The following is a 25954-nucleotide window of genomic DNA, read 5'->3' on the forward strand; positions in this document are numbered from 1 at the left end:
TAAAAAATTCATTAAACAAAACCTTTTCTTCAAAATGCAAAAACAACACTTTCTGACCTGTAGCGGGTAAATATTATGTTAAAAATATGCCTCTTTTGCTGGGATATAGTACATTTTCTGGACATTCCGAAAACATGCACATCTGAAAATTGACGATTTTTGATTTATGACGTTCTTGAAAGGAGTGAGCGATTTATTCAGCTAGAAATATTTGACGCGTAAATTTATACAACACAAGTGGAGTGTAGAGAATGGGTACTCGCAGAGCCCGAAGCAGACTAATGAAGTGAATATATGCAAATTTCGTACTCAGCCACAGATGGGCGTATTTATTAAACAAGTTATCAAGTAATTCGCTTTCGAACAAGTCCGCAATACTCGCAATCCTGTTGATATTGTGTTATATTAAAAGCTCGGCGTTGAATTGTCACTGGAGGTTAGGTTTTAGATAAGCCGTATATTGTATTTATAATTCACTATATTTTGAGTGTTTCTTAACTATTGTTCACAAATTCTGGGTTAGTTTCCACTTATGAACTATAAGTAACATGAAAAGTATGTTTTCTTCGTCTATATAAAGATATCGTATAAATTTATTTTCAATGATTTTTATATAATCCTGGAGTTCGATTCCCAGGGGGTCAAAATATTTTTTTTCTTTTTTTTTTTCTTTTTTTTTTATTTTACCCTGGACTAGCACCCGAAGCGTAGAACTAATCACCTTGCCTTCATATAATAAATCATCAAATAAACATTGCATCATTTTGATGCAGTACCCTATGCACCACTGCGTGCGGTCAATGGTCAAAAGTAGTAGTATTTTTTAAATAAATGTATATTTTTGTTATCTTAACTTGAATGTGAAAGAAGATGAAAGTCTGCGATCACTTTGTATACTGTGTAACTTTCACCATTCTTCCCCTTATTGAACATCCATATTGCTGTTTTTTAAACATGTATATATGCAAGAATCTCAGACCTTCCATATACAGGTAGACTTTTCGATAGGTTAGTGAAGTATGGCGCCACCAATTGAGGAATTGGTGAAGTATTTATTTGACTTGCTTCCCTTAAACAAATTTCAATAATTTATAAAACGTTTTATTTTATAAAAATTACTTTCATATTAGGGATTTTAAATAGCCCCTAGGTTGAGCACACCTGCCGCGAAGTAAAACATCAAAAATATCGACTCTAATCCCAGTAGTCGGGAAACTTTTTCATTTATGTTCTGGTTTCTTTGTGTCTACGCTTCTATGGAGGCTTGCTGCAGCTTTATGTACCTGACGTTAAATAACTAGGAGCAATCAGTTGAAAGCTGCTTTATCAAAAATTACTACGGCGTCCAAGCCGATTCTTTGAGCACCCATTTCCAATACATCACTGAAAATGTGCGAATTTCGAAATACATGTTTTCAAAACTTTTAGTTTGACGCAAAAACAATGCTTTGAGCCAACGTTCTCATTATACTTTAGGCTGCGTTAAATCAAGCAAACATATCGCTCACTCCTTTCAACAACGTCATAAATCAAAAAACTTGATTTTTCAAGAGAATGTTTTTAAAGTTTAAAAATATAATACAATGTATTAAAAATAAATATCAGGCCACTTATAAAACTTTTTAGTGTGTAACAGATCTTTTTAGGTAAAACCTGAAGGTTTTTCTCCATTTGAAAAATATTTAGTATATTTAAAAAAATAATTAAACAATACCTTTTCTTCAAAATGCAAAAACAACACTTTCTGCCCTGTAGCAGGTAAATATTAAGTTGAAAATATGCCGCTTTTGCTGGAATATAGTACATTTTCTGGGCATTCCGAAAACATGCACATCTGACAATTGACGATTTTTTATTTATGACGTTCTTGAAAGGAGTGAGCGATATAATATAACTGCTGACGAGAAAGCGAATATGCCAGAAAATTCAAATTAATTGTAAATGAATTTTTTTTATGGGATTTGCAACTCTTTTTTGCGTGTGATAAATTAGACTCACATTATTATTGATTCTATTAAAGTTTTTAGGGACTTTTTTTTAAATAATGGCAAAGAAAACAATAGCAAAAAAAAAACGCCATATTTTTATGTCATTCATCTTCGATCTATAATATCAGCGAACATTTAATTTTCGCAAGTAAGGCATCATTAAGATCTATATATTATGTCCTTACTTTGTATATTTCATGTTGTGTAATTATCTTTTACTTGTATACTGTATCGTGTTTAATTATGAATTGAAATAAATAAGCAAAAATGTAATATAAATGTTTTTTCTAAGTGTATGTATACAATTCTTTGAAATTAAATTATTTTTAAATTTTTTATTATTTAATTAAACATACATATTTTGTTTGTTGTAACAATGTAATTACAGTTTATTGACATCTCAACATCTGGACGAAGAAGACAAATATAGAAGTCTGGGATTTTCCATGGATTAAGGGCTGTCATAGGCTGATTAAAGTGATCACTTTGTACACGAGTAACATTTACAATTCTACCCATAATTGAAAACCACACTACTCAAATTTTCGGAAATTGTATATAATTATGACACGTTCGTTCACATGTGAGTTCTCTTACTCAGACTTCCATCTTCTTCTTTATCTTTGTTGAGATATCAATACAAATAATTCTTAAGTGGAGAAACCCAGATTTGTGAATATACATTTGGACACATTCAAAATATTGTAATTAGAGTATCTTTGTCTTTTTCGTCTTGAGCAGTAAAAATTGGCATGGTCTCCTGCAATTTCTACGACGTGTTGCACGATTCGCCCCCATTTCCTCGATCCTGGGCCAAGCTGAATACAGCGTTTAATCAAAATAATGTGACGAATGAAAGGGAGAGTGTTAAAAACTTAATTGTTATGTCCATCTTATAGGAAAACGTAGTCTTGATGGCTCCCCTCAACTTTCCTATTCATTACCACAAACTTTTCGATGCTTTAATCTTCCTGGAAATATACATAATACAATTCCATAATGGTTTTTCATTGTCCTGCTCTAAAAAGAGTAATTTTTTACAATTTTCGTCTGATCTTTGTATTTAGAATGATAGACACCTATTGATATATATTTGAAACAACTTATAATAGTTGGTTTGATTCTTTAATTCTTGCATGCTTTGATGTTAAGATTCGTCAACAGAGGGCAGTAGTAGTATAGAAAACTGTTTTCATATGTACATATTAATTATATGACAACAGAGTCCGAAATCATAACGTGTATTTTTTACATGTAGGTATATTAAAATACCAAGCATAGGTATTTTTTATACTCTGAATATTATTTTCTTTGTAAGGTTTTAACATTTTTTTTTTCCTTAATCATTCTTAGTTTTTTACTCTTTACCTTTTTTCCACCTATGATTCTGGTTTAAAATTACAGTATATACTCAGGCTATGTATACATGGGATTTTGTGAAGTTTTAAATATATATACCAAATATAATATAAATGAGTATATGAACCATAAATATGAGAAGTTATAAGTATATAAACAACAACAAAAATTAAATAGTTACGTAATATGTTAAGAAATATATTTAATTAAATTAAATACAATAATATTCGTCAGTCTTAAAAGGTTTATTAAAATGGCACTAGCTCATATTTTAATTAATGAATTTTCCAATCCTAATATTTTTGAATCCTTAAATTAACTAAAAGTTTAAAATCAACTTATCACTTAAACGTTTTTTATTTAATTATTATTAAAACATCATAATTATAAAGTTACAGTAAAAAAAAAAAACGACAATTAGAATTTTCAGTAGCCTAAACATATAATTTTAACTAGACACACCACGGTTTCCTTATATTTTATTATTTTTCTGCAGGGTATAACTGCAAATGAGTAGAGAAATTCATCTCTGGTTCAGTGTTTACAATGCTATAGCTAGGTGGTGCAGGTCGGACATCTTGTAATTCATATTCTAGATCAGGAAGGATCCGTTTATATAAGCTTCTAGCCCAACATGCAAGAATTACGGTCTCCACAAGCATCACACAGTTGTAGATCACTGAAAGAAATGAGAAAAATATATTAATAGCCATGCAATTAACAAAACATGTATATTATAATGTGCTTAGTTTTGAGATATTATTCGTAGAGTGTACAAACAATTATCACAATTCCATCAGCTTTAAGGCCTAACTTACGATAAATCAAGACTTAATTTTATTTAACCCTAGTAACATTTGCGTAATTGAAATTTTTGCTTAAAATACTTTTTATTTTGGTATTGAAAAAATAAGTTACTTTGAAATAAAAAGAAAAGTCTTACTAAAAGTTATGAAGTATTTTTTTTCTATTTATTCTTTAAAAATGTCACATTCCTAAATATTCTAAAAAAAATTAACGCAGAAAATACGTGTGATTACTAGAGCAGGCAGTTGCTTACTGAATTGGATTTTCATACTCGTAAAAACCGCAAATTCTCCCTTAACTACAACAATTGGATTTTTTCTTAAATCGTCAGCTAGAGAGTTGAACAATATTTAACATTGTACGAAAAAATAAATAGATACCCGTCAAGTTCTTGTATAAAGAAGATAGCATGATGATTAGTACGTCGTATACCTGAAATAATGACCGGTACGGAAGCAAACGTGTCCGCGTTGTTACGATTGATTGTTATGATAAATACCAAAGTTTGTATACGAACACAGCACCGAAAGAAGAAAAATAATGAATATGAGAAGAACTTCATGATTTCGTGTTTAACAAGAGGGAATCATCTACCCGCCCGACATTATCTTCTTCCTGGCTCCATCCCAACTTATCGTCTTTGTAGACTGTTAAGGTCAGCTCTCCTCGTCCTCAGGTATTAGGTCCTTCTATCACATGCAACGTCACTTAAGCCATGCCTTCGAATCATCTTTTTGTAGCATCCATTAATTTTTTGGTCATCCTCTTGATGTATTTCGAGGAAGATCCATCCGCCCGACATGATTGATTCATTATAATAATTCATCCTAACCCTCATTCGCACCCGATGGTGCATAGGGCACTGCATCATATAAACGCAGTGTTACTTGATCGTTAAAACATGGAGAAAAGGTGATCAACCCTCCGCTTCAGGTACCACTCCAGTGAAAATTCACTCATATTTATTTAACTCCCCCTGGGAATCGAGCCCGCGACCTCCAGGACGGTAGCTGAGCGTGCTGACCATTACACTATAATAATAGCATACGCAAATTTAAATAATTTTTTAAATAATGTGTCTTCTAAAATTAATATGCAAATATGTAAATCTTGATTATTGACACTTACAACTGCCAAAAACTGCAGGATTCAGTGGTGAATAGCAAGGCAAGGCATTGGTGGATATTAGAATCCTCGTCAAAAGTCCCAGGAACTGGGAGGACAACGGTACAAGTTGTAACGCCAGGAACTTTCCGGTCAGGCAGTATCCATCCAGGACTCCGCGCAGGACGTTCGTCGTCATCCTCATGGCCCAAATTCCAGTAAATATTGTGGTCAGTACTATGGGTTGCCAGTACCCGAGATTCACTTCGTAAGGTCTCTGTAACACAAATAAGAATAAATAAATAAACAGTTAAAAACTGACATGTCAACATAGATGATGAAGAATATGGAAGTAAATCATAGATGGCTCTTGTGAATTCAATCGTAGAACGTCATGAGATTTATCATTTACGCCTGACTTCCAGAATTATAGTAGTGTGGTTGTCAATCATGGTTAGAATGTTGCACGTGTGTAAAATAATCCGAAAAAAGAGCTGATTAGGTTAAAGCCAATAATTAAAAAAAAAAACATGTATACATATGTATATTTGAGACTCTTGCGCATTAGAAGTGTATCTTTTTATTCACAATTTTTTTATAAATAAAAATAGCTGCTCAAAAAATAAACTGAAAAAACAATGAAAATTGCATATATCCAAATAAAAGGGTCACTGCTAAATAAAAGCTTTCTCAATCCAATCATAGATGGCTACAGTGAACTCACAAGTACAGATTAATGATATATGTATGAATTCCAAAATTTTAGTAATGCGGTTGTCAATCATGGGTATAATGGTGAATGTTACAAGGGTGTAAATTGATCATTTAAACACCCTATTACAGGTCGTAAACCCCGTAAATACCCTGACTTCCATATTTTTCATTATCTTTCATGAAATGTCAACAACAACAATAAAACTCCTAAATGGAAAAACCTAGATTTGTGAACAAGTATTTGGACACATTAAGAATATTGTAAATAAGAAAATACTAAAAAACTTTTTTTCTATTATAAAAAAAAATCTAATAAATATGACAATGTTTTTATCAATAAATAAAGAAAAATAATACTTGTCTATCTGCCCATCCTACAAGGGATATCAAATAGAGGATTCCTTGTACTAATGGTAACTGAATTATCAAAATTCTCAGCGTAAGCAGGGTTTTACTGAAAAAAATAAACAAAACAAACTTATCATTTCCACACATTTACGTTACGCTTTAATTTAATTTATAAATAAAAATTTAAAAAATATTATTTTATTTTATTTACACGGAGACAGAGATATACATAAGTTTATTGCAGGGGAGACCAGGTCCAATATAACAACGAGCGGTTGTAACACTTATGCAATACTGAAATATATCGCTCACAGGAGTGAGCTGAAAGTGAGTTGTGAATTGAAAGGATTCAACAACGACATATATCAAAAATCGTCAATTTTTAGTTGCGCGTGTTTTCGGAATGCCCACACAATGGTATTATATCCCAGCAAAAGCTGCATATTTCTAACTTAATGTTTATCCGCTACAGGGCAGAAAGTGTTGTTTTTGCATTTTGAAGAAAAGGTATTGTTTAACTTTTTTTTCAATATACTAAATATTTTTCAAATGGAGAAAAAAATACAGGTTTTAACCTAAAAAGATCTGTTAAATGAAATGCATTGAAAATAAATATCAAGCCACTTATTGAACTTTTTACTGTGCAACAGATCTTTTTATGTAAAACCTGAATGTTTTTGCTCCATTTGAAAAATAAAAAGTTAATTTAAAAAAAAATAAACAATAAACTATTCTTTAAAATGTAAAAACAATACTTTCTGCCCGGTAAAGGGTAAATATTAAGTTAAAAATATGCCGCTTTGGCTGGGATATAGTACATTTTCTGGGCATTCCGAAAAATGCACAACTAAAAATTGTCGATTTTTGATATATGACGTTGTTTAAAAAAGTTAGCGATTTATGAGGAGATTCATGAATGTGGAAGAATCCAAGAATGTTTGCAAATACATAGTGATGTGGCGATCTTTTCTCTCTGCCACCCCTGAAGCGGCGTGAAAATTACGTTGAGTTAATTTTTTTTTTTTTTTTTTTTTAAATGGTGCTTACTTGTTTACGGATATTTTGGGTAAAACGGAACAACACGGCCAACAGCAACAAGGAGGAGCTTTTGGATCCAGCATGTTTGGATTCACCCTCCTGGAAAAGAAAACAAACAGCAAATCAATACAACCCTCCATTTTTAGTTTCGCATTTTGTTAAATTATGTTCATTGTGAATATTATTCTAACCTGATCATTTCTGATTCTCCTCCACAGTAAGCTAGAAATAATCGGAACATTTGGTACACAGCGCACATGAACATTATTTGTGCCGCTGTTTCTGCTAAAATGAAGGCTCGAGGGACAAGAAGGGCGCAAAATGTCACTAATGCGACAACCTGAAAATATTTTAATATTATTTTTTTTAAATAAAGACATATCGCCAATTAAAATAGGTATTTTAACAACATTTTGAGTGTGTCCAAATACTTGTTCACAAAACTGGATTATCTCCAATTACAGGAGTTAATTTTCATATTATTTTTTTCACATCTCATCAAAGATGAAGTCTATATGGAAGTCTGGGCATTTACGGGGCTGACGACCGTCATAGGCTGGTTTTAGTGATCACTTTACACAGTGTAACATTCACCAATTCTACCCATTATTGACAACCATACAACTCAAATTCTTTGAAGTTCTATAAATATGAACCAATTCAGACACATTGTTCTTGATTCGCTAGAACTTTTTCATCTCATCAATAGATGTCTCTAGTGAATGTACTGAAACCCGGTCACTGGTCAAATAAAATACATGTGGAAGGAATTAAATACATACTTAGTTGTTATTTTATTATTTCGCTTTGAATTAGTTGGAATAAAAATAATAACAATCTTTGTTACACATTTTTAACCCTTATATGTATAATATCTGAATATATCATCAAAAATTAAATTAACATCATAAATCGAAATATTTGAATTCTTACTGGATATATGCTAATGATGATGGCTGTAGGAGTTTTAGCCCTCGACATGGAATGCTTCATAACGAACTTTAATGTGTCGACATAGATACATAATATTATAACAAACGCCCCAGCTCCATACGTCAGTAATATCCTTCCATAAACATCCATGGCTGAAATATAATTAATTAATATTTTCTTCTAAAATCGCAAAATATATATGGCAACATTTCTTCCACTATCAAAATGATACTTTCATGATCTGTTTTAAACTTTTAATTTTTATATGGACATATTTATAATATAGATATTTTTGAAATGTAATTATTTAATATCTCCCATGAATTTTTTTTTAATCGACTTAACATAACTGTGGAATAAAAATATCATTAAGTTATTATCAATATGCTTAAAGTTAATATTTTTCTTACAAGAAATGAACTGAAAAGCATAAGGAAATTACCGCATTTTCATGTGTAAAAGAACGTTAATATATCATTTCAAACATTTTCCGTATATTTTCCACTTAATGTTCACATATCAGTAATTTATTGGTTTATAATTTTACTGCACATCTAAAACTCATTTCGAAAGATACGATTAGGGGATTCAAGTATACCATGACAAAAATATTTATCATCAGACCTTTTATAGATTATCAGTTTCAATAAACCATGATTATCTATACATTATGACTTAACTTTTATCAGAAAATTGGATCAGGTGACTAGGAAATAGGTACTTATTCATTGAAAAAAATCGCTTTATTTATTAAAATATGCATGTAGTCACCTCTATTTTAACGTGAATTATAAATTCAGTTTTTCGATCCCTTGTGTCTCTTTCGCACTTTCGACGTGTGCATTTAAGTTGAATGAGAAGAGCATTTGATATTATGATTCTCAATGCAAAAACAACTCTTAACCAATAAAAGTTTTCTTGGCGACTGGTTTAAAAACTTTTTATTACCTTCATAAAAAGTATATGTGTTTATGTTTGTGTATTGTTGTAATATTGTGTATTTTGAAATGAAAAAATATTTGTAGACTTTTGTATAATGATATCGAGAAAAACAAAAAAAAATACAAATGAAATAAAACTTATTATTTGATTTAAGTTTTGTACTGACATTTATTAATGGAACTGGATTTTATATAATAAAATAACGACTTCGTAATTTCTTCCACACGAATTATTTAGAATTACAAAGTTGTTATTTAATTATATAAATTAATACTTACATATGTATTTAATGCTTATTTAAAGCATCTTTTCAAATTTATTGTTGCTATTGAAAAAATCATATGCTTATATTAATATCATTTTCTATCAACGATGTATAAATTTTATTTTAATTGTAAGGAGATCAGTCCCATACTCCAATTCTTTTTAATAATTTAAATTAGAAAAATAGTAGCAAAAGGTACTATAATATTGTGCTCACTCCAAGTTGATTGCCCAGTATAAAAGAGTAACAACTCAATAAATATAGTTTTAAAATAATCAATATTGAATACGCAATTATCGTTCCAAATTTTCAATATCGTTTAAAATTTGACGTACATTAGAAGGAAATATTACTGTTTTTACTATCAATTATAAAAACTAACTAACTAACTAACCATCACGCCGCTTCCCCGCAGGGATAGGCAGAGAGAATAGAGCGCCACACCACTCTGTCCTTGCAAAAATTCTTCGCCTCTTCCACGTTCATGCATCTCCTCGTACATACCCGCTGATTGTTACGACTCCTAACCTGACCACTTTCAAGTATTTGGCATACCTGATCGTGCCATGTTTTTCTCGGTCTTCCTCTGCTTCTTTTCCCGCTAACATTCGCCTCATAAATTTGTTTTACCGTTCTTTCCTCACTCATTCGTCCAAACCATCTCAACACACCTTTCTTAATTTTATCGATAATGCTTATCTCAGCTTTGCATTCCTTCCTTATTTCACTATTCGCACATCTATCATACATCGTTTTGTCACACATTCTTCTGAGAGATCGCATTTCGACTGCATTCAGTCAACTTTCATCCTTCTTTTGCCAACTCTATCTCATGTAAAAGAATCTCAAAAGTTTTCTCCAACTTTTAGACTTGCTACCCTTTTATATGAAGCAATTTGAATAATGTATGTAATTTAATAAATAAATCAATAACCTCATACCTGTTGTATATGTGTAAAAATCTGGAACACTTCCGTTCGTGCAGTAATCGTGTAATTTGGTTTCATTTTTTATGAAATTCACACTATTTTCTGTAGCGTTCATATCGTTAGAATTTATACCATATTCCAACATTCTTGCCAATAATAAATATGCGTCTGTATTTTCTAAAAATGCCTTTTGCTTTCAATGAGATCCTTAAATCCACTTTTTAATACAACAATATCACTTCACAATCATGTTTGGTCACATTTTTAGGAAAAGAATATAAATTTTATATTAAATCACTTCTGCATTTAATTTTTGTATGAAAATTTAATCTTTTCATATACAAGTACATGACAATATTTTTATTAAAAGCTGTGTTTGGTAATTTGTGATTTGAGTTAAACAACTTTTATTTTTATCGTATTTTATCGCAGCAAAATTTCAGGACTATGTCCAAAAGATAACTGAGTAACTCCATGTGATAATGTTCAGCGTTCTGTTCGAATGATAGCAATCAAGTTTGTTATCATTCAACTAAGCCAAAATAATTATAACACTCCTCAATTTCTGAGTAAAACCAATATATTTTTTATTACTCACAATCCAGTATTATCTCATGATCATAATTAAATTAGCTCCACTCGATTTGGTGTAAAATCATAAGGACATATATTTTTATATTATTTATGATAGTACCCAAAATGCAGATAGTTCATATACAAAGAACATTTGATACTTACGGTCCAATATTCGTTATGTCGCAACATAATTTTCGTAATTAATTTTTTTTCTAAAACATTGCTTTTGCATTGAAAAAAAAATTATTTGAAATAATAGTATGGTTATCAAAAAAATGAGTGATTGAAAGAAAAGGAGTTAAAAAATATATTTAAAACTAAAAATCTCTATACATTCTGAAAAACAAACAAAAAATCCAATATCATCCACTCTTTAAAAAAAAATCGGCGTGAAGAGACGTGTGACCACTCCGGTGGTCGGCGGGTGATTAACCTTAACCTTCCGCCCTTAGATGCTGTGTGCTTATGTGTTGTGCATGCAAAAAAATGCATGCACAACACAAACCTATATTTGTCATCCGTCGAGTGTTGGTATATTTTTCTTCCAACCCTTACCCACACCCAGTGGTACATAACTTACTGCATTGTATCGACGCAGTGTTATCTTGATCGTTCATTGCAGGCAAAGTGATCAGTCTTCCACTCCTTGAACCAATATAGGGTGATATGAAATAAATGTGACAATAAAAATCAAAAACATTTATTTTAAGCCTCCAGAAAATCGAACCCGGGACCTCCAACACTGTAGCCTTTAACGTGCAATTAACGATCAAGATAGCAGTGTTATGTTGATCGTTAATTGAATGAAGGCAAGGTGATCGGTTCTACGCATCTTTTATCAGTTCAATATGTTATTAAATAAATATGAGAGTGAAAATTACCCATATTTATTTTAACCGCCTTGGAATCGAACCCGGAACCTCCACCGCGGTACTAGCGCACTACGGAGATATGATATAAAAATGTGATATACAGAATTTTGGAAATACGTCCACATGTCTGATAACACAAAATCTAATGACACAAAATAGATTATCGAATAAAGCACAATAGATAATCGAATAAAGTATAAAATATTCATAAAGTACAATATAGACAATCGAATAAAGTACAAAATGTTCATAAAGTCTAAAATAAATAATCGAATACAAAAGATGTCAAAATGTTTATGTTTATGGTAGCTGAATTCCTTTGTCAATATAAAGATAAACCTGCTGTTGAGTTTTAAATGTGTATTTTTCTTTGTTTCATTTATATTTCTCTAATGATAATAAATTAAATATATGGAAAATCTTCAAGATATGTTTTATTTTATTTTATTATTATTATTTATTTATTAGCATTTGTTCTAAAAATAACCCCACGCCCTAAAACACAACTGTTCAGAAAGTATAATTAGTTTGACCTACAACACTATAAATGATTAGATTACCTCATTTTAAATCAAAATCATTTTAATTAACTTAATTAATGCTCAATTTCACATAAACTGCTACAATTTTTCCTTGTAGTTCAAAAGTTCATATTAAAAATGTATTAAGCATATTCTCATCCCTTGTATACTGCCCTTATCCATTCCAGTAAATTACCGTCGCTCAGTACCCACCTCCGAAAAAGAGGACCAAATGCAACAGAATTTATTGCGTCAGCAAAATCTTTAACGACAACAAATTGTAAAACTCTATTTTTCTGAGCTTTCTCTAAGCTTATTTTCTCAATTTGCCAGTAAGGTTTTATTAAATTGGTATTTGCTCGCTCTATTACAATTTCAGAAGAAAATATCGTTTTACGATCTGAAAATGTTATATACACGCTATACCTGTACGAAAAATACTGTGGAGTAACGAATCGAGAACATGTGAGGTTTTTTTCGTATTGAAAATTATCTTATATCACTTACAGTATCCCGATAAACCAAGATAAAAACGTGGTTTACTTTTGTGTAGAATGAAAAGATAACCATGGTACTTATTTAAGTATTTTCCCGGAGTATTCTCGACTATTTGAAATAGATAAAACTTTGGAATAAAGGAAGAAATGAATATTTTATTAAAAACCTAAAACATGTTTTAGATTGTTGTTCGTTGATTTATATGTTTTCTGATAATGTTACCTTTTTGTTTTTTCAATACCTACCTGTATATGGCCTATCCCGTTGAAAAAGGTGTTTTCATTCATTTTCTATATATAAAGGGTCCGCCAAATAACTTTTTTTTTTGAAAATGCTATAAAAAAAAAACTAACTAGCTTCGGCTGTGTGGCACGTAGCGCCGTCCTGTTGAAACCAAATGTTGCCAATATCCTCCTCTTCAATTTTTGTGAACAAAAATCCGTTCAACATGGCCCGATAACGATCGCCATTGACTGTAACGGCCACTCCTTGCTCATTTTCAAAGAAAAATGGCCCAATTATGCCTCTGGACCAAAATCCGCACCAAACAGTGACTCGTTTTGGGTGTACCGGCTTTTTAATGTATGCGTGCGGGTTTTCTGTGCCCCAAATACGACAATTTTGCTTGTTTACATACCCGCCAAGATCAAAATGAGCTTCATCCGAAAAGATGATTTTTTTGGCAAAATCGGCATCTTCTGTAAGTCGATCGCAGGCCCACTCAGCGAAGCGAAAACGCATTGGATGGTCAGTTGGCTTCAACTCCTGAACCAATTGGACTTTGTATGGCGTCATACCAAGGTCTTTATGCAAAATTCGTCTCAATGATGTCTCCGAAATGTTCAATTGTTGAGAACGACGGTGAATTGATGTTGATGGCGCTTCACGCACACTTTCTGCCACAACATCGATATTCTCGGGTGTACGCACTGTTTTTGGCTTTTCACGCTTTGGTTTATCGATGAGGATGCCAGTTTCTTTCACTTTTTTCACAAGATAACGAACATACGGAGCTGACGGTGCTTCTCTTCTTCCAAAAACCGTACGCAATTTTCGCACACATTCTGCAACATTACCATGATTTTCAAAGTAATGTCGCAATATTTTCCAGCGTTGTTCAAGCGTATACACAACCATATTCGCTCAGCGGAAGGATAAAACTAATTATCTGTCAAATCAGACATGAGCTAAGTGTTACCATTCACGAAATAAGCACTAGTTGAAAAAAAAAACTTTAGATGGCGGACCCTATATATATATATATATATATACATATATATATTTTTTTTTTTTTTTTTTTATTGGAAGGAAGAACAACAGTTACAATATATGATACATACAGAATACAAAAAATAAAATCATGAGTACCAATTATAGTTCTTCACAACTATACATAAGAGAGGTCTATATAAAGGAAGAGACATGAGACAAGGATGGGATAAAGAGAAAAGGAGATGGCAGTGATAGGAAAGAAAGAAAAGGAAAGGACAAGGAATAGAATTACTTTTTTAGGTTTATAAGATTTCGAACAATTTAGCTTTAAATTTTGAAAGATTGGAGTAGAACATATCAAGGTGTGTACAACATTCATTAAATTTCCCACAACTTCGATAAATAAAGGAATTTTTTGAATAGTTCTTTGTTGGTGCTGGATTATAAAAGGTATGACTATGCCTATTGATTCTAATTGGACAGTGAAAAGGTATCTGCGCAAGAAGATAGGGGCTCTCAGTCATATTATTTATAACTTTATACAAAAAACATAAATCTGATATATTCCTACGTTTACTAAGTGAATATATATATATATATATATATATATATATATATATATATATATATATATATATATATATATATATATATATATATATATATATATATATATATATATATATATATATATATATATATATATATATATATATATATATATATATATATATATATATATATATATATATATATATATATATATATATATATATATATATATATATATATATATATATATATATATATATATATATATATATATATATATATATATATATATATATATATATATATATATATATATATATATATATATATATATATATATATATATATATATATTAATATACCAATCCAGGATAATATTCAATAAGCATTAAAATAATTGAATTTCGACACACTTCCATATTCTTCTTCATCATTGTTAATATGTCAGAAATGTAAAAATAACCCCTAGATTAAATAAAAACCCACATTTGTGAATATGCATTTGGACTCAAAAATTAGTGAAAAAATTTCTGTAAAAAGTTGTGTTTATTTATTTTCACACTCCTAGAAATCGAACCAGGTATATTCGCCAAGGTTTTCCTTTGAACATTTTAACTATATCTTTGTAATTTTAACAAATTCAGATACAAAATCATTCAAAAAAATATTATCTTGTGATGTAAGTCTCTCTTGTTATCTATCTTTCTTTATCTTACTTTCCCTGGTGATTCAATAACAATCGTTTAATTGATTACTTAAAATTGCTTGTAAAAATATTTCGTAAAAGAAGAAAAATAATTTGGTCTAATACGATTTTATTTACAATTTTTCATAGCATTAGAGATTCAAGCAAGTAGTCACACAAAATATGTACAAGTTTCACGCGTGTTAAGGAATTTATATAATAAAGTCTCCGTCAAAGTGAAAAAATCAAATACTTTCTTGTGCATCAACTTGCCACACATCTGTCTGTGGAAGAGGTCTCTTGTACAGACTCCTCGCCCAGAATCCAAGAACGATCATCTCCAAGAGTAGTATGGAATTGTACATCACTGAAACACACATTTCCACATACTTATTTCAAGTTAGATGTATGGAAATTTATCTGAAAAGATATATATTTGCATTTTTCCAATAGGGTGATTTACCAATTATTGACATACCACAGATTATTTGTAGAGTAAAATTAAAATTAATATCAATAGGATCGGACAGTTCAGACTATTGCAATTTTAACTGTATATATATTTTTTTCATTTAAAAACTCTGGCGTCGTAGCTTAGGTGGGTAGAGATACCCAACTTCAAAACTGGCGTCTCAGCTTCACTATTCCTGACTATTGGAAGATTCATTTTCAAGCGTTTAAATATTTGTTATGTTTTTTTTTTATATCTTTGTTCCCCGTCCTCGATTTACTAACAAGCTTTTGGAATGCAGATTTGAGGATTATCCGTCCGTTTTTAGATATTAGTACTGTTTTTCTTCATTTATTCGGTAATAAAGTCATTTAAATACTTTATATGTTAACGTTTTGATAGTATTACATTTCAATAACTACATTTTGTATGAAATATAAAAGATAAAAAATCTGGGATAAGTTCAGCACTCTCTGATGAGAATAAAGTGGTAGATAAGCACTCAACTAATTTATTAAAATTTTACTTTCAAATAAACAAGTAAACCGTATTGGATTATTCTATTTTAACTATTACTCATTGAAAATACATAGTTGTAATTGCTTTTGAAGGAATAACCCACAAAGCGTCTATTTTAGATGCTTGTCTGCAATTAGGATAGGGAAGGTAAATGCGAAAAATACATCACAAACACCCAGACCAATGAAAAATAAATGTTTTTTTAATTGATTTTGCTGTAAATATTGCTGAAAACAGTATATTAATTTGTATTTTGCTGTGTCAATAATTGGTTGTATTTGCCTATTTACCGTATTAAGCAAAGTTATCTTAAACGTTAAATTTGATAGTTACTTACAATTGGCGAACACAATGGGTGTGAATGGAGGAAAACAAGGGAAGACATTCGTCTCCACTAGAATTCTTGCCAACATTCCGAACATGCTTGACGATATCGGGACTAGTTTCAGGGCCGCGAACTTCCCTTTCAAGGAATGACTAGGATGAAGGAAGTCCTCGATTAGATTGATCATCATGAAAAGTGCCCAAACTGCTATCATTATGGATATCAAAATCATAGGCTGGATGAATGCGAAATTCGTTTGGTAAGTTACCTGAAAATAAATGTTACATTTGTAAACAACGAAGTTCTTTTTTCATAATTTTTTTAATTAATCACTTTTTCCAAATTACACAAAAAAAAGATATGTTGGGTTTGAAAATGTATGATGAGATGCCTGAATGTATGAAGAATGAAAAGAGTCTGAAAGAATTTTAAAATAAATGTTTTGTTTACTGTAGGAAAATGTAAATACATTTATATAAATGTATATATATATATATATATATATATATATATATATATATATATATATATATATATATATATATATATATATATAAATATATATATATATATAAAAATATATATGTATATATATATATATATATATATATATATATATATATATATATATATATATATATATATATATATATATATATATATATTATATATATTTTTGTATACGTATATATATATAAATGTGTGTGTGTAATCAATAAGTAAAATAAAACAAATACCTGATTTTCGGCCCAAACAACGAGAATGATTAAATATGATATCCCCTGAACAACGGGTAGTTGAAGTATTAAAATCCGTAAAATCTGTAGACTTGATCTGTAAAAAATAAATAATATTAATCATGAAAGCTTATCAAAATGTATTGAAATTAAGTTAGAAAAAATATTACTTATTATACCTACTTATTTACAACTACCCTTGGAAACAGACAACAAGGCCAGCAACAGCAGGGGAGTGTTTTAGGGTTGATTGTTTTAGCTTTTATAAGTCTGAAAAGAAAGCTCATTTAGTACAATATGTCTTAGTATAATTATTATGCATTATTTTAAAGTGAAACTTCTTTAGGCGTGGTTAGGTAAAGTGGTTTGGATCAGAGAAAAAGTTTACCTTAAAAAAAAAACGCTTTACCTTCACTGTCCTAAATTCTTGGTATTTAAAGGGCTTACGACCTGTCATAGGCTGGTTAAGTAATCACTTTACATAGTGCAAATTCACCATTCTACCCTTAATTGACAATCTCGATACTGAACATTTAACCCTTTGCTGCATAGTGTATCAAATTTGTTACATACCCAAAAGTTAAAACGTTATTTAAAAATATAAGCAATCATTCTTTGTTGTTACTGATTAGATACATTCATAACTCACGTATATAGTTCATAATTTAGCCAAAAGACGCGCTATGAACGCCAAAATAATAACTTCACTTGTCTCTCGAAGACGAACTGTCAATGCAGTCATGCAGTCATGCAGTGAAGGGTTAAGGACTACTACATATATAATTAATTTCATTACACTTTATGTGAGTTCATTAGAGCCATCTATTGTGGGATGAGGAAAACTTTTATTTAGCCGGGCCCCTGTTATTTGGATATATACAATTTTCTTTTTTTTTCAGTATATAATTAGACCCAGTTTTTTTTAACAATATTTTTGTGAACAAAAAGATATACTTTTCATGCGCAAGAGTCTCATATATACATGTGTTCATATGTTTTTTTTTAATTTATTGGCACTCACCTAATTAGCTCTTTTTCCCCACCGCAGTAAGCCACATACACACAGAACAGGTGATACATTCCACATGAGAACATTCCCTGTCCGGCAAATTCTGTCAAGAGGTAAGCTCTCGGGACCAGAATACCACATAACGACGCGACAGCAACTACCTGAAAGTATTCACAAATAATAATAAAAAATGATTATCAATTGGGGAAGGTTTTTTTGAAAATGTAACGTTCATACATTTTTGACATCTCGACACAGTTGAAGAAGAATATGTAAGTCTAAGTTTTTACAGGGCTTATAAACCTATCATAGGCTGGTTAAGTGATCACCTTACACACGTGCAACATTTATCATTCTATCCATGATTGAAAACCCACTGCTCAAAATAAAACTTCTACATATCGCTCACTCCTTTCAAGAACGTCATAAATCAAAAATCATCAATTTTCAGTTGTGCACGTTTTCGGAATGCCCAGAAAATGTACTTTATCCCAGCAAAAGTGGCATATTTTTAACTTAATATTTACCCGCTACAGGGCAGAAAGTGTTGTTTTTGCATTTAGAAGAAAAGGTATTGTTTAATTATTTTTTTTTAAATATACTAAATATTTTTCGAATAGAGAAAAAACCTTCAGGTTTTACCTAAAAAGATCTGTTGCACAGTTAAAAGTTCAATAAGTAGTTTGATATTTATTTTTAATACATTGTATTATATTTTTAAACTTTAAAAACGTTCTCCTGAGAAATCAAGTTTTTTGATTTATGACGTTCTTGAAAGGAGTGAGGGAAATGTCAAAAATCTCATGACATTGTATAAGTGAGTTTACTGAATTCATTTATGGTGAACTGAGAAAGCTTTTACTTAGCGGAAACCCTTTTATTTGCATGTATGCAATATTCTTACCAGATTATTTTACAAACTGGCAAACGCCATTGATTGATTGAAAAATTACCCCTAAATAACTCTAAATTGGAGAAAACTGTGATTTTTGAACAAGTATTTAAACACACTTTAAATGGTGTGAGGTGTGAATGTATGAAATACGCCTTCGCTGATAACTTTAAAGAAACGTCTGAGACATTACTATATATGATTAGAATCCTAACTGTCCATCAAACCTCATTCCTAAGTTTTTCCTGTACCTCCTTCCCTAAACTCCCTTTACCCTTTGCCTTCCTTATTATCATTAATTAGCAATTTTTACAAATATTCAAAATTAATTAGTTGCTTCATTAATACAGCAGTAAATTGTAAATTACGATTTTTTTCTTTCTCATTTATACTTTATGTTCAAACACAATCTACTCTCTGATTGCAAACATCTATATAAGGTATCAAAAATTTTGACCAATAAAACAGTATGTTTTTGGTTGGTTGGAAAATATTATTTCTTAGCAACAAGCCCACCAACGTACTTTTTTCCGAACATGAAAATAAAATAAATAATAAAAAATAAATTGAATAAAATCAATGCAGAATAAAACTCTGTTTCTTACCGGATATGCGCTGACGATAACTGTGGTGGGGGTTTTAGCTCTCGATGAAGCAAATTTCAAAACGTATCGTAATGTGTCGATGTACACAAGGAATGTTAAGAGCACCGCGATTATACATACCACTATTATGCATATCACGTAAATTTCAAGAGCTGAAAAAAATGCAGTACGTCAGAGAATTTGACTTTCCACATATATCAACAACAAAAAATAATCATAATATATTCAAACATCTACTAATTCATAGGTGAGGAAATATCTAATTATGATAACATTTTTCGAATGAGTCACCAAAGAACTGTAAAACAAATACAGTGAAACGTATATCTATCGTTTTTAAAGGAACCTATTGAAATAAAGTATGAATACGGGTTTAAGAGGTCATATACACAAGGAGATACGATCGAGTTTGGGTATCATCCTCCCAACCTTCATACCCACTGGTAGGTTAAAATTCTAAGAAGAATTCATGTTTCAGATGTGAATTAATGAATTTATTTTTTTATAAGTTTATTACATTATAAATAATAAAATGAATTAAATGAAATACATTAAAATGTCCGCCTCTGTAGTGTAATGGTCAGCACGCTCGGCTACCGTTCTGGAGGTCCCGGGTTCGATTCCCAGGGGGGTCAAATAAATATTAGTGATTTTTTCACTGTAATATTTATTTAATATTACCCTGGACTGGTACCTGAAGCGGAGGGCTGATCACCTTTCCTTCGTGTGTAAACGATCAAGATAACACTGTGTTCATATGAAGCAGTGCCCTATGCACCATTGGCGTGCGGATAAGGGTTTTATTATTATTATTATAAATAATCTCTTATCGATATTTGGTTGTTTAATGTTTTATTTCCGCAAGTAAACAGTATATTTTCAGCTTTCCAAATAATATTTTTTTCGGCATGAATTATTGAATGTGCGTAGTAGAAAGTTTTTAATTTTTCAAAGAGTGTGCGTGTTTCTGAAAATTAAGGTACAGGCAGCGGCCCCTCTTCATCAATATCGACCTCTTCTGCTGTATCCATCAACCTTGCGTCACACAAGCTTTAGAAAGCTTTTGTTGAAGCTTCGTCGAATGTAAAAAATATATAAAATTTACAAGAATGACAAAAAAAACACAGATAAAATATATCAAATATGCAGCGTAATTCAAACGATGAATGGGGTAAAATGATGATAGAGAAACGATCAATGCGATTTTTGTATGAAATGAATTCGGGGTAGGATAAATAAACGATAAATCTGGGAAAGCGATTTTTCAAGGAACGATACGAGAAGTTTCACTGTATATGTATAAAGCGAATGTGTTTAGATAGAGGACCAGAGGAGATGGAATACATGATCAAGTATTTCAAGTACTCGAAAGCGGTCAGGCCAGGAGTCGAAATAATCGGCGGGTATGTATGCGAAGATGCATGAATTTGGAAGAGGCGAAGAAAGATTGGTGTGGTGTTGTATTCTCTCTGCCTACCCCTGCGGGGAAGTGGCGTTATAGTTAGTTAGTAAGTTATTTAAAGTATGGTATACTCGAGGTTTTTTAATGATGTAATTGCCATTAACAAAAAAAAAAATTATCAAAAAAAATAACTACTAACCATCACGCCGCTTCCCAGCAGGGGTAAGCAGAGAGAACACTACACCATTCTGTCTTTATATACAATCTTCACCTCTTCCATATTCATATGTATCTCCTCATACATACCCGCCGATTCCGACTCCTGACTTGACTACATTCAAGTAATTTAAATACTTAATCATGCAAAGTTTTCCTCTGTCTTCGTCTGCTTCTATTGCCGACCATATTTGGCTCATAAATTTATTTAACTATCCTCTCTTATTCATTTTTAAAAAATATTTACTTTTTCATTTTAAGTTACATTTTTTATCTCTAGTAAAATTTTAACTATCACTTACCCGATGTGTATGTTTCAAAATCCGGCATTCTTTGAGCCGTACATTGATAAGAAGTGTTATCATTATTATTTATTAACAATCTGCTCACATCATCATGACTGGTTGTGTTTAACTCCATTGCTTAATAAAGTTACCGTTATATTAAACGAAAAACAATTTTTAATTAATTTAATGAAGAAATCGTCCTGTGACTACACCAGTGACATTCCTGTGCACTTAAATATATAAATTTTAAATCGATATATGTTTCCAGGTTATGTACACAAAATATTATTTCCGAAACGCACAAATTTTATATAAATATTACAAATATTCTCGAATAACGTCTCTTTTTTGTAAAAATTAAGCGTGAACTTTTTTTATAAATTGTTGACAAACATGTATTATTTTAAAATCACTCTTAAAAATGACAATCGTTAAAATAAATTATTATGTTGTAAAAAAATATGGAAACTACAATACATTTCAACACTCTCGTAGCTCGCTGATAACTGAATTACTATGTAAACAATAATTCAGCATTTGGTCATGATGTTTAATAAAGGAACAAAATTAAATAATATACAGAGTGTTGAATAACTATACATAACTTTACATTTAATAATAGATTTATATTATCCACTGACACTTCGTGATGGAATTGCATTTTAATATATTATTAGATTAAAACCAATATTTGTAGCTTTTCCACTTTATTTTTATTTGACCAGCGACCGGGTTTCGTCGTTACCGACATCATTAGACTGGTGGGAGGCTATACAAATTGTTGTGTTATATATAAAACAAGGCAGGAGTTGATAACCATGATTTGATATAATTTTGTTGAGAAACCCGGTCGCTGGTCAAATAAAAATAAAGTGGAAAAGCTAAAAATATTGGTTTTAATCCAATAATATGTACATTTAATAGTTTACCTTAGGAATGTAGAATTCCGTTTTCAATCAACGCAAAAAATATATACACTTTTGACATCATTAACAGTGCTTATGACCTGTCACTGGTTGGTAAAGTGATCACTTTACACAAGTGCACATTCAAAATTCGCCCATGTGCTGTATAACTATGGGTATAATATTTTACCTTAAGAATGTCTTCGGTAAACGCATTTTTTTACATTTTTGACATCTCAACAAAGACGAAAAATAATATGGAAGTGTGGGTATTAACAGACCTTACGACCTGTCATTGGCTAGCTAAGTGATCACTTTTCAAACGTGCACATTGACCATTCTACCTAACATCAACAACTACACTACTAATTTTTTGGATCTCCTTCATATATCATTAATCTCATGACACTACGTGTGAGTTCACTATGGTTGGATTGAGGAAATTTTTATTTAACAGAGACTCTTTTATTTGAATATATGAAAGATCCTAACCGGATTATTTAATATGCTAGGAATCGCCTGAAAACATAATTTTCAATGTCAAAAATGTATATAATCAATTCAATGCAGTACTATATAAAACTTTTTCTTCTTATTCTTCTTCTTCTTTCTTCTTCGAGGATCGGTCTGTTTCGTTTTCCGTATCTTGTGACGTAGACTGCCAGCTGTCACGCCATCGCTTTGGAGGTCTTCCAGGAGGTCTTCTTCCGTCTGGGGTTCTCTTCGAAATTCGACCAAGTTTATTTTCTTGTATTCTACTGACATGGGCATTCCTGAATCGTCATCGCTGTCTTCCCCGTCTGACTATATCCTCCGTACTACGTTATGCACATGAATGTCGTCCTTTCTAAAGTTCTAAGAGGAAATTTGGTTCTCGCTGTGTCTGCTCTAGGCCCTATCCCATATGTGGCAATTGGTCTTACACATATCGCTCACTCTTTCGAGAGCGTCACTAATCAAAAAACATGATTTTTGAGGAGTTTTTAAAGTTAAAAAATATAATACAATGTATTGAAAATATATATTAAGCCACTTTTTTAACCTTTTACTGTGCAACAGAACTTTTTTGGTAAAACCTGAAGATTTCTTCTCTATTTGAAAAATATTTAGTATATTTAAAAATAATAATTAAACAATACCTTTTGTTCAAAATGCAAAAACAACACTTTCTGCCCTGTAGCGGGTAAATATTTAGTTAAAAATATGCCTCTTTTTCTGGGATATAGTACATTTTTTGAGCATTCCGAAAACATGCACAACTGAAAATTTACGATTTTTTATTTATGAGGTTCTTGAAAAGAGTGAGCGATATCTTATATGTTTTTATTATGCATTCATGTGCCTTTTTCTTTCAATTATTTCCTCTTAGGTACTTCGATATTGCAGCCACTTTATTGAACTGTCTTGTGAAGTATAAAATACGATAAATGTTTTGTTTTATGACATTTTTATAAGCGAAAATGTATTCGATTTTTTTATATTAATTGTGAAACTCATTGAACACCATGTATAAAACAAGGAAGATCTATATCTGTTATTTTATCTATTTTATAAACCTCAGCAAATCGCTTTATCATAATAGAAACATGTAACTCATTTTTTATTAATAAAATTTTACCGTTAAAATTACTTTCAATTATAAAAGGCATAATTTCCCTTTTCCTTCCGCCCGCCCCTCTTTCAGGTATTTATATTTAACGACATAATATGTGAAATTTTGTAAATGGAATTTTACAATTACCTGTTTTTTGTTACTCATTATTGTTAATGTATTTACGTTACGGTTCTGTGAAATTTCCAAATTCCTTTATACAATAAAATAATAAAATAATAATAACTCATTTATATTTGAAGCACTAACTTTGTGATTTTCCATTTTATAGTTAAAATGTAACTTTGTTTTAAAGTAACTTTAAATATTTTATTATAACTTAATTATAATGTCTACCGGTTTCGAAGCTAACCGCTTCTTTATCAAGACTGATTAATACTAAAAATTTGTATTCATTAATATTAATCATATTAATCAGTCTTGATAAAGAAGCGGTTAGCTTCGAAACCGGTAGACATTATAATTAAGTTACAATAAAATATTTATAGTGATTTTGAAAGCAAAGTTACATTTTAATTATAATAATAACTCGACTACAGTGTTAAATTTTTTGAGTTTCTAAATTCAGTCACATCACCAATCTATTGCAACAACTGCACTAGTTACGCTTTCCCCAAAACGGTCGAGTATAAACTCTGTCTACTCATGTATAAATCAATACATAAAATGGCACCAGAGTATTTAAAAGAGCTGTGTATTCCAGACGAACTGTTTGATAGACATATCACGTTTCAACCGGCTTCAGCGACTAATATGGGTAAGTGATATTACCAGCTCGCAACCAGCGCGCAAAATTTGGCAAGCGTGCCTTTGCTGTTGCAGAGTGATGGCGTGGAATACTCTTCCACTAGTAGTTAGAAATAAAAGAGTGAGATGATATTAAGAAAAAAACTAAAAACCCATTTGAAAGCTAGATCATTTGCACTACCTCCTTTCCCCAATTAAATCACAATTCGATCACAGTTCACGCCCTTGAGGTAGTGTTTTTACGAAAATAGCGTTATATAAATGAACCAAAATTACTATTATTATAACTGTTACAAAGATATAGAATACTTCGTTTCCAGTTAAGACTATAATCCGTAGCTACTATCTTTGAAATAAATAATAATAATGTGCTTTTTTGCCGAGTTAATTCTTGTGTAAACACTACTTATCTTATCTTAAGTACTTGGCGATACATTATGACCTACCTACCTTGATTTTAAATGTATTAATTTTAAAAAAAACAGCAAAGAGGCGACATGCCTCAGTTTAAGGCCAAGAGAAGGAAGTAAGTATTATTATATTTTAATTTGTAGTTTCTGCAGGGAGGCGTGCATAAGAGAATCTGCAAATTTTTCTGATTTGCCTGGTGTGGAATATGTAGGCACCACGAATTTTAAGGCAATAGGGCGTTTGTGCACTATACGGGATTTTACCGTCCGGCAGTCCGATTTTGAAATTTGAAAGCGACTACGACAGTTTAGCGTGATCGAATTTACGCCCAACGTGTTCACGTACCGATCCGAAGAAAGATGGATAAAAGCACAAGCCAATCATCCGTTTTATATGCTAACTGAAGTGCCGGACGTTAAAATTCCGTGAAGTGCACAAACGTCCATACTCCCATACACAGAATTCAATCAGCGGCCTACCGCCCCAGAGGTAA

At 31.0% G+C, this 25954-nt stretch overlaps 2 protein-coding genes across 2 annotated transcripts; both read right to left on the reverse strand.

Annotated features, from left to right (window-relative positions):
- Nucleotides 1-7363: 7363 nt before the first annotated feature.
- On the reverse strand, nucleotides 7364-8433 carry LOC148308134 (organic solute transporter alpha-like protein). Its single transcript, XM_088262222.1, has 3 exons — nucleotides 8292-8433; nucleotides 7550-7698; nucleotides 7364-7457 (listed from the first exon to the last, which is right to left on the reverse strand). The coding sequence occupies exons 1-3, from the start codon at nucleotides 8349-8351 to the stop codon at nucleotides 7364-7366; spliced, it is 303 nt and encodes a 100-aa protein (XP_088118348.1). The 5' UTR covers nucleotides 8352-8433.
- A 6752-nt stretch (nucleotides 8434-15185) lies between these two features.
- On the reverse strand, nucleotides 15186-22294 carry LOC148308135 (organic solute transporter alpha-like protein). The gene is made up of 7 exons (XM_088262187.1): nucleotides 21802-22294; nucleotides 19882-20033; nucleotides 18397-18545; nucleotides 17559-17645; nucleotides 17376-17472; nucleotides 16651-16906; nucleotides 15186-15710 (listed from the first exon to the last, which is right to left on the reverse strand). Exons 1-7 carry the CDS (start codon nucleotides 21917-21919, stop codon nucleotides 15589-15591), a joined length of 981 nt encoding a protein of 326 aa, XP_088118313.1. The 5' UTR covers nucleotides 21920-22294; the 3' UTR covers nucleotides 15186-15588.
- Nucleotides 22295-25954: the final 3660 nt, after the last annotated feature.

This window comes from Brachycentrus maculatus, unplaced genomic scaffold (assembly GCF_059751285.1).
Source record: "Brachycentrus maculatus isolate JH-2025_06_01 unplaced genomic scaffold, ASM5975128v1 h1tg000175l, whole genome shotgun sequence".
NCBI lineage: Eukaryota > Metazoa > Arthropoda > Insecta > Trichoptera > Brachycentridae > Brachycentrus > Brachycentrus maculatus.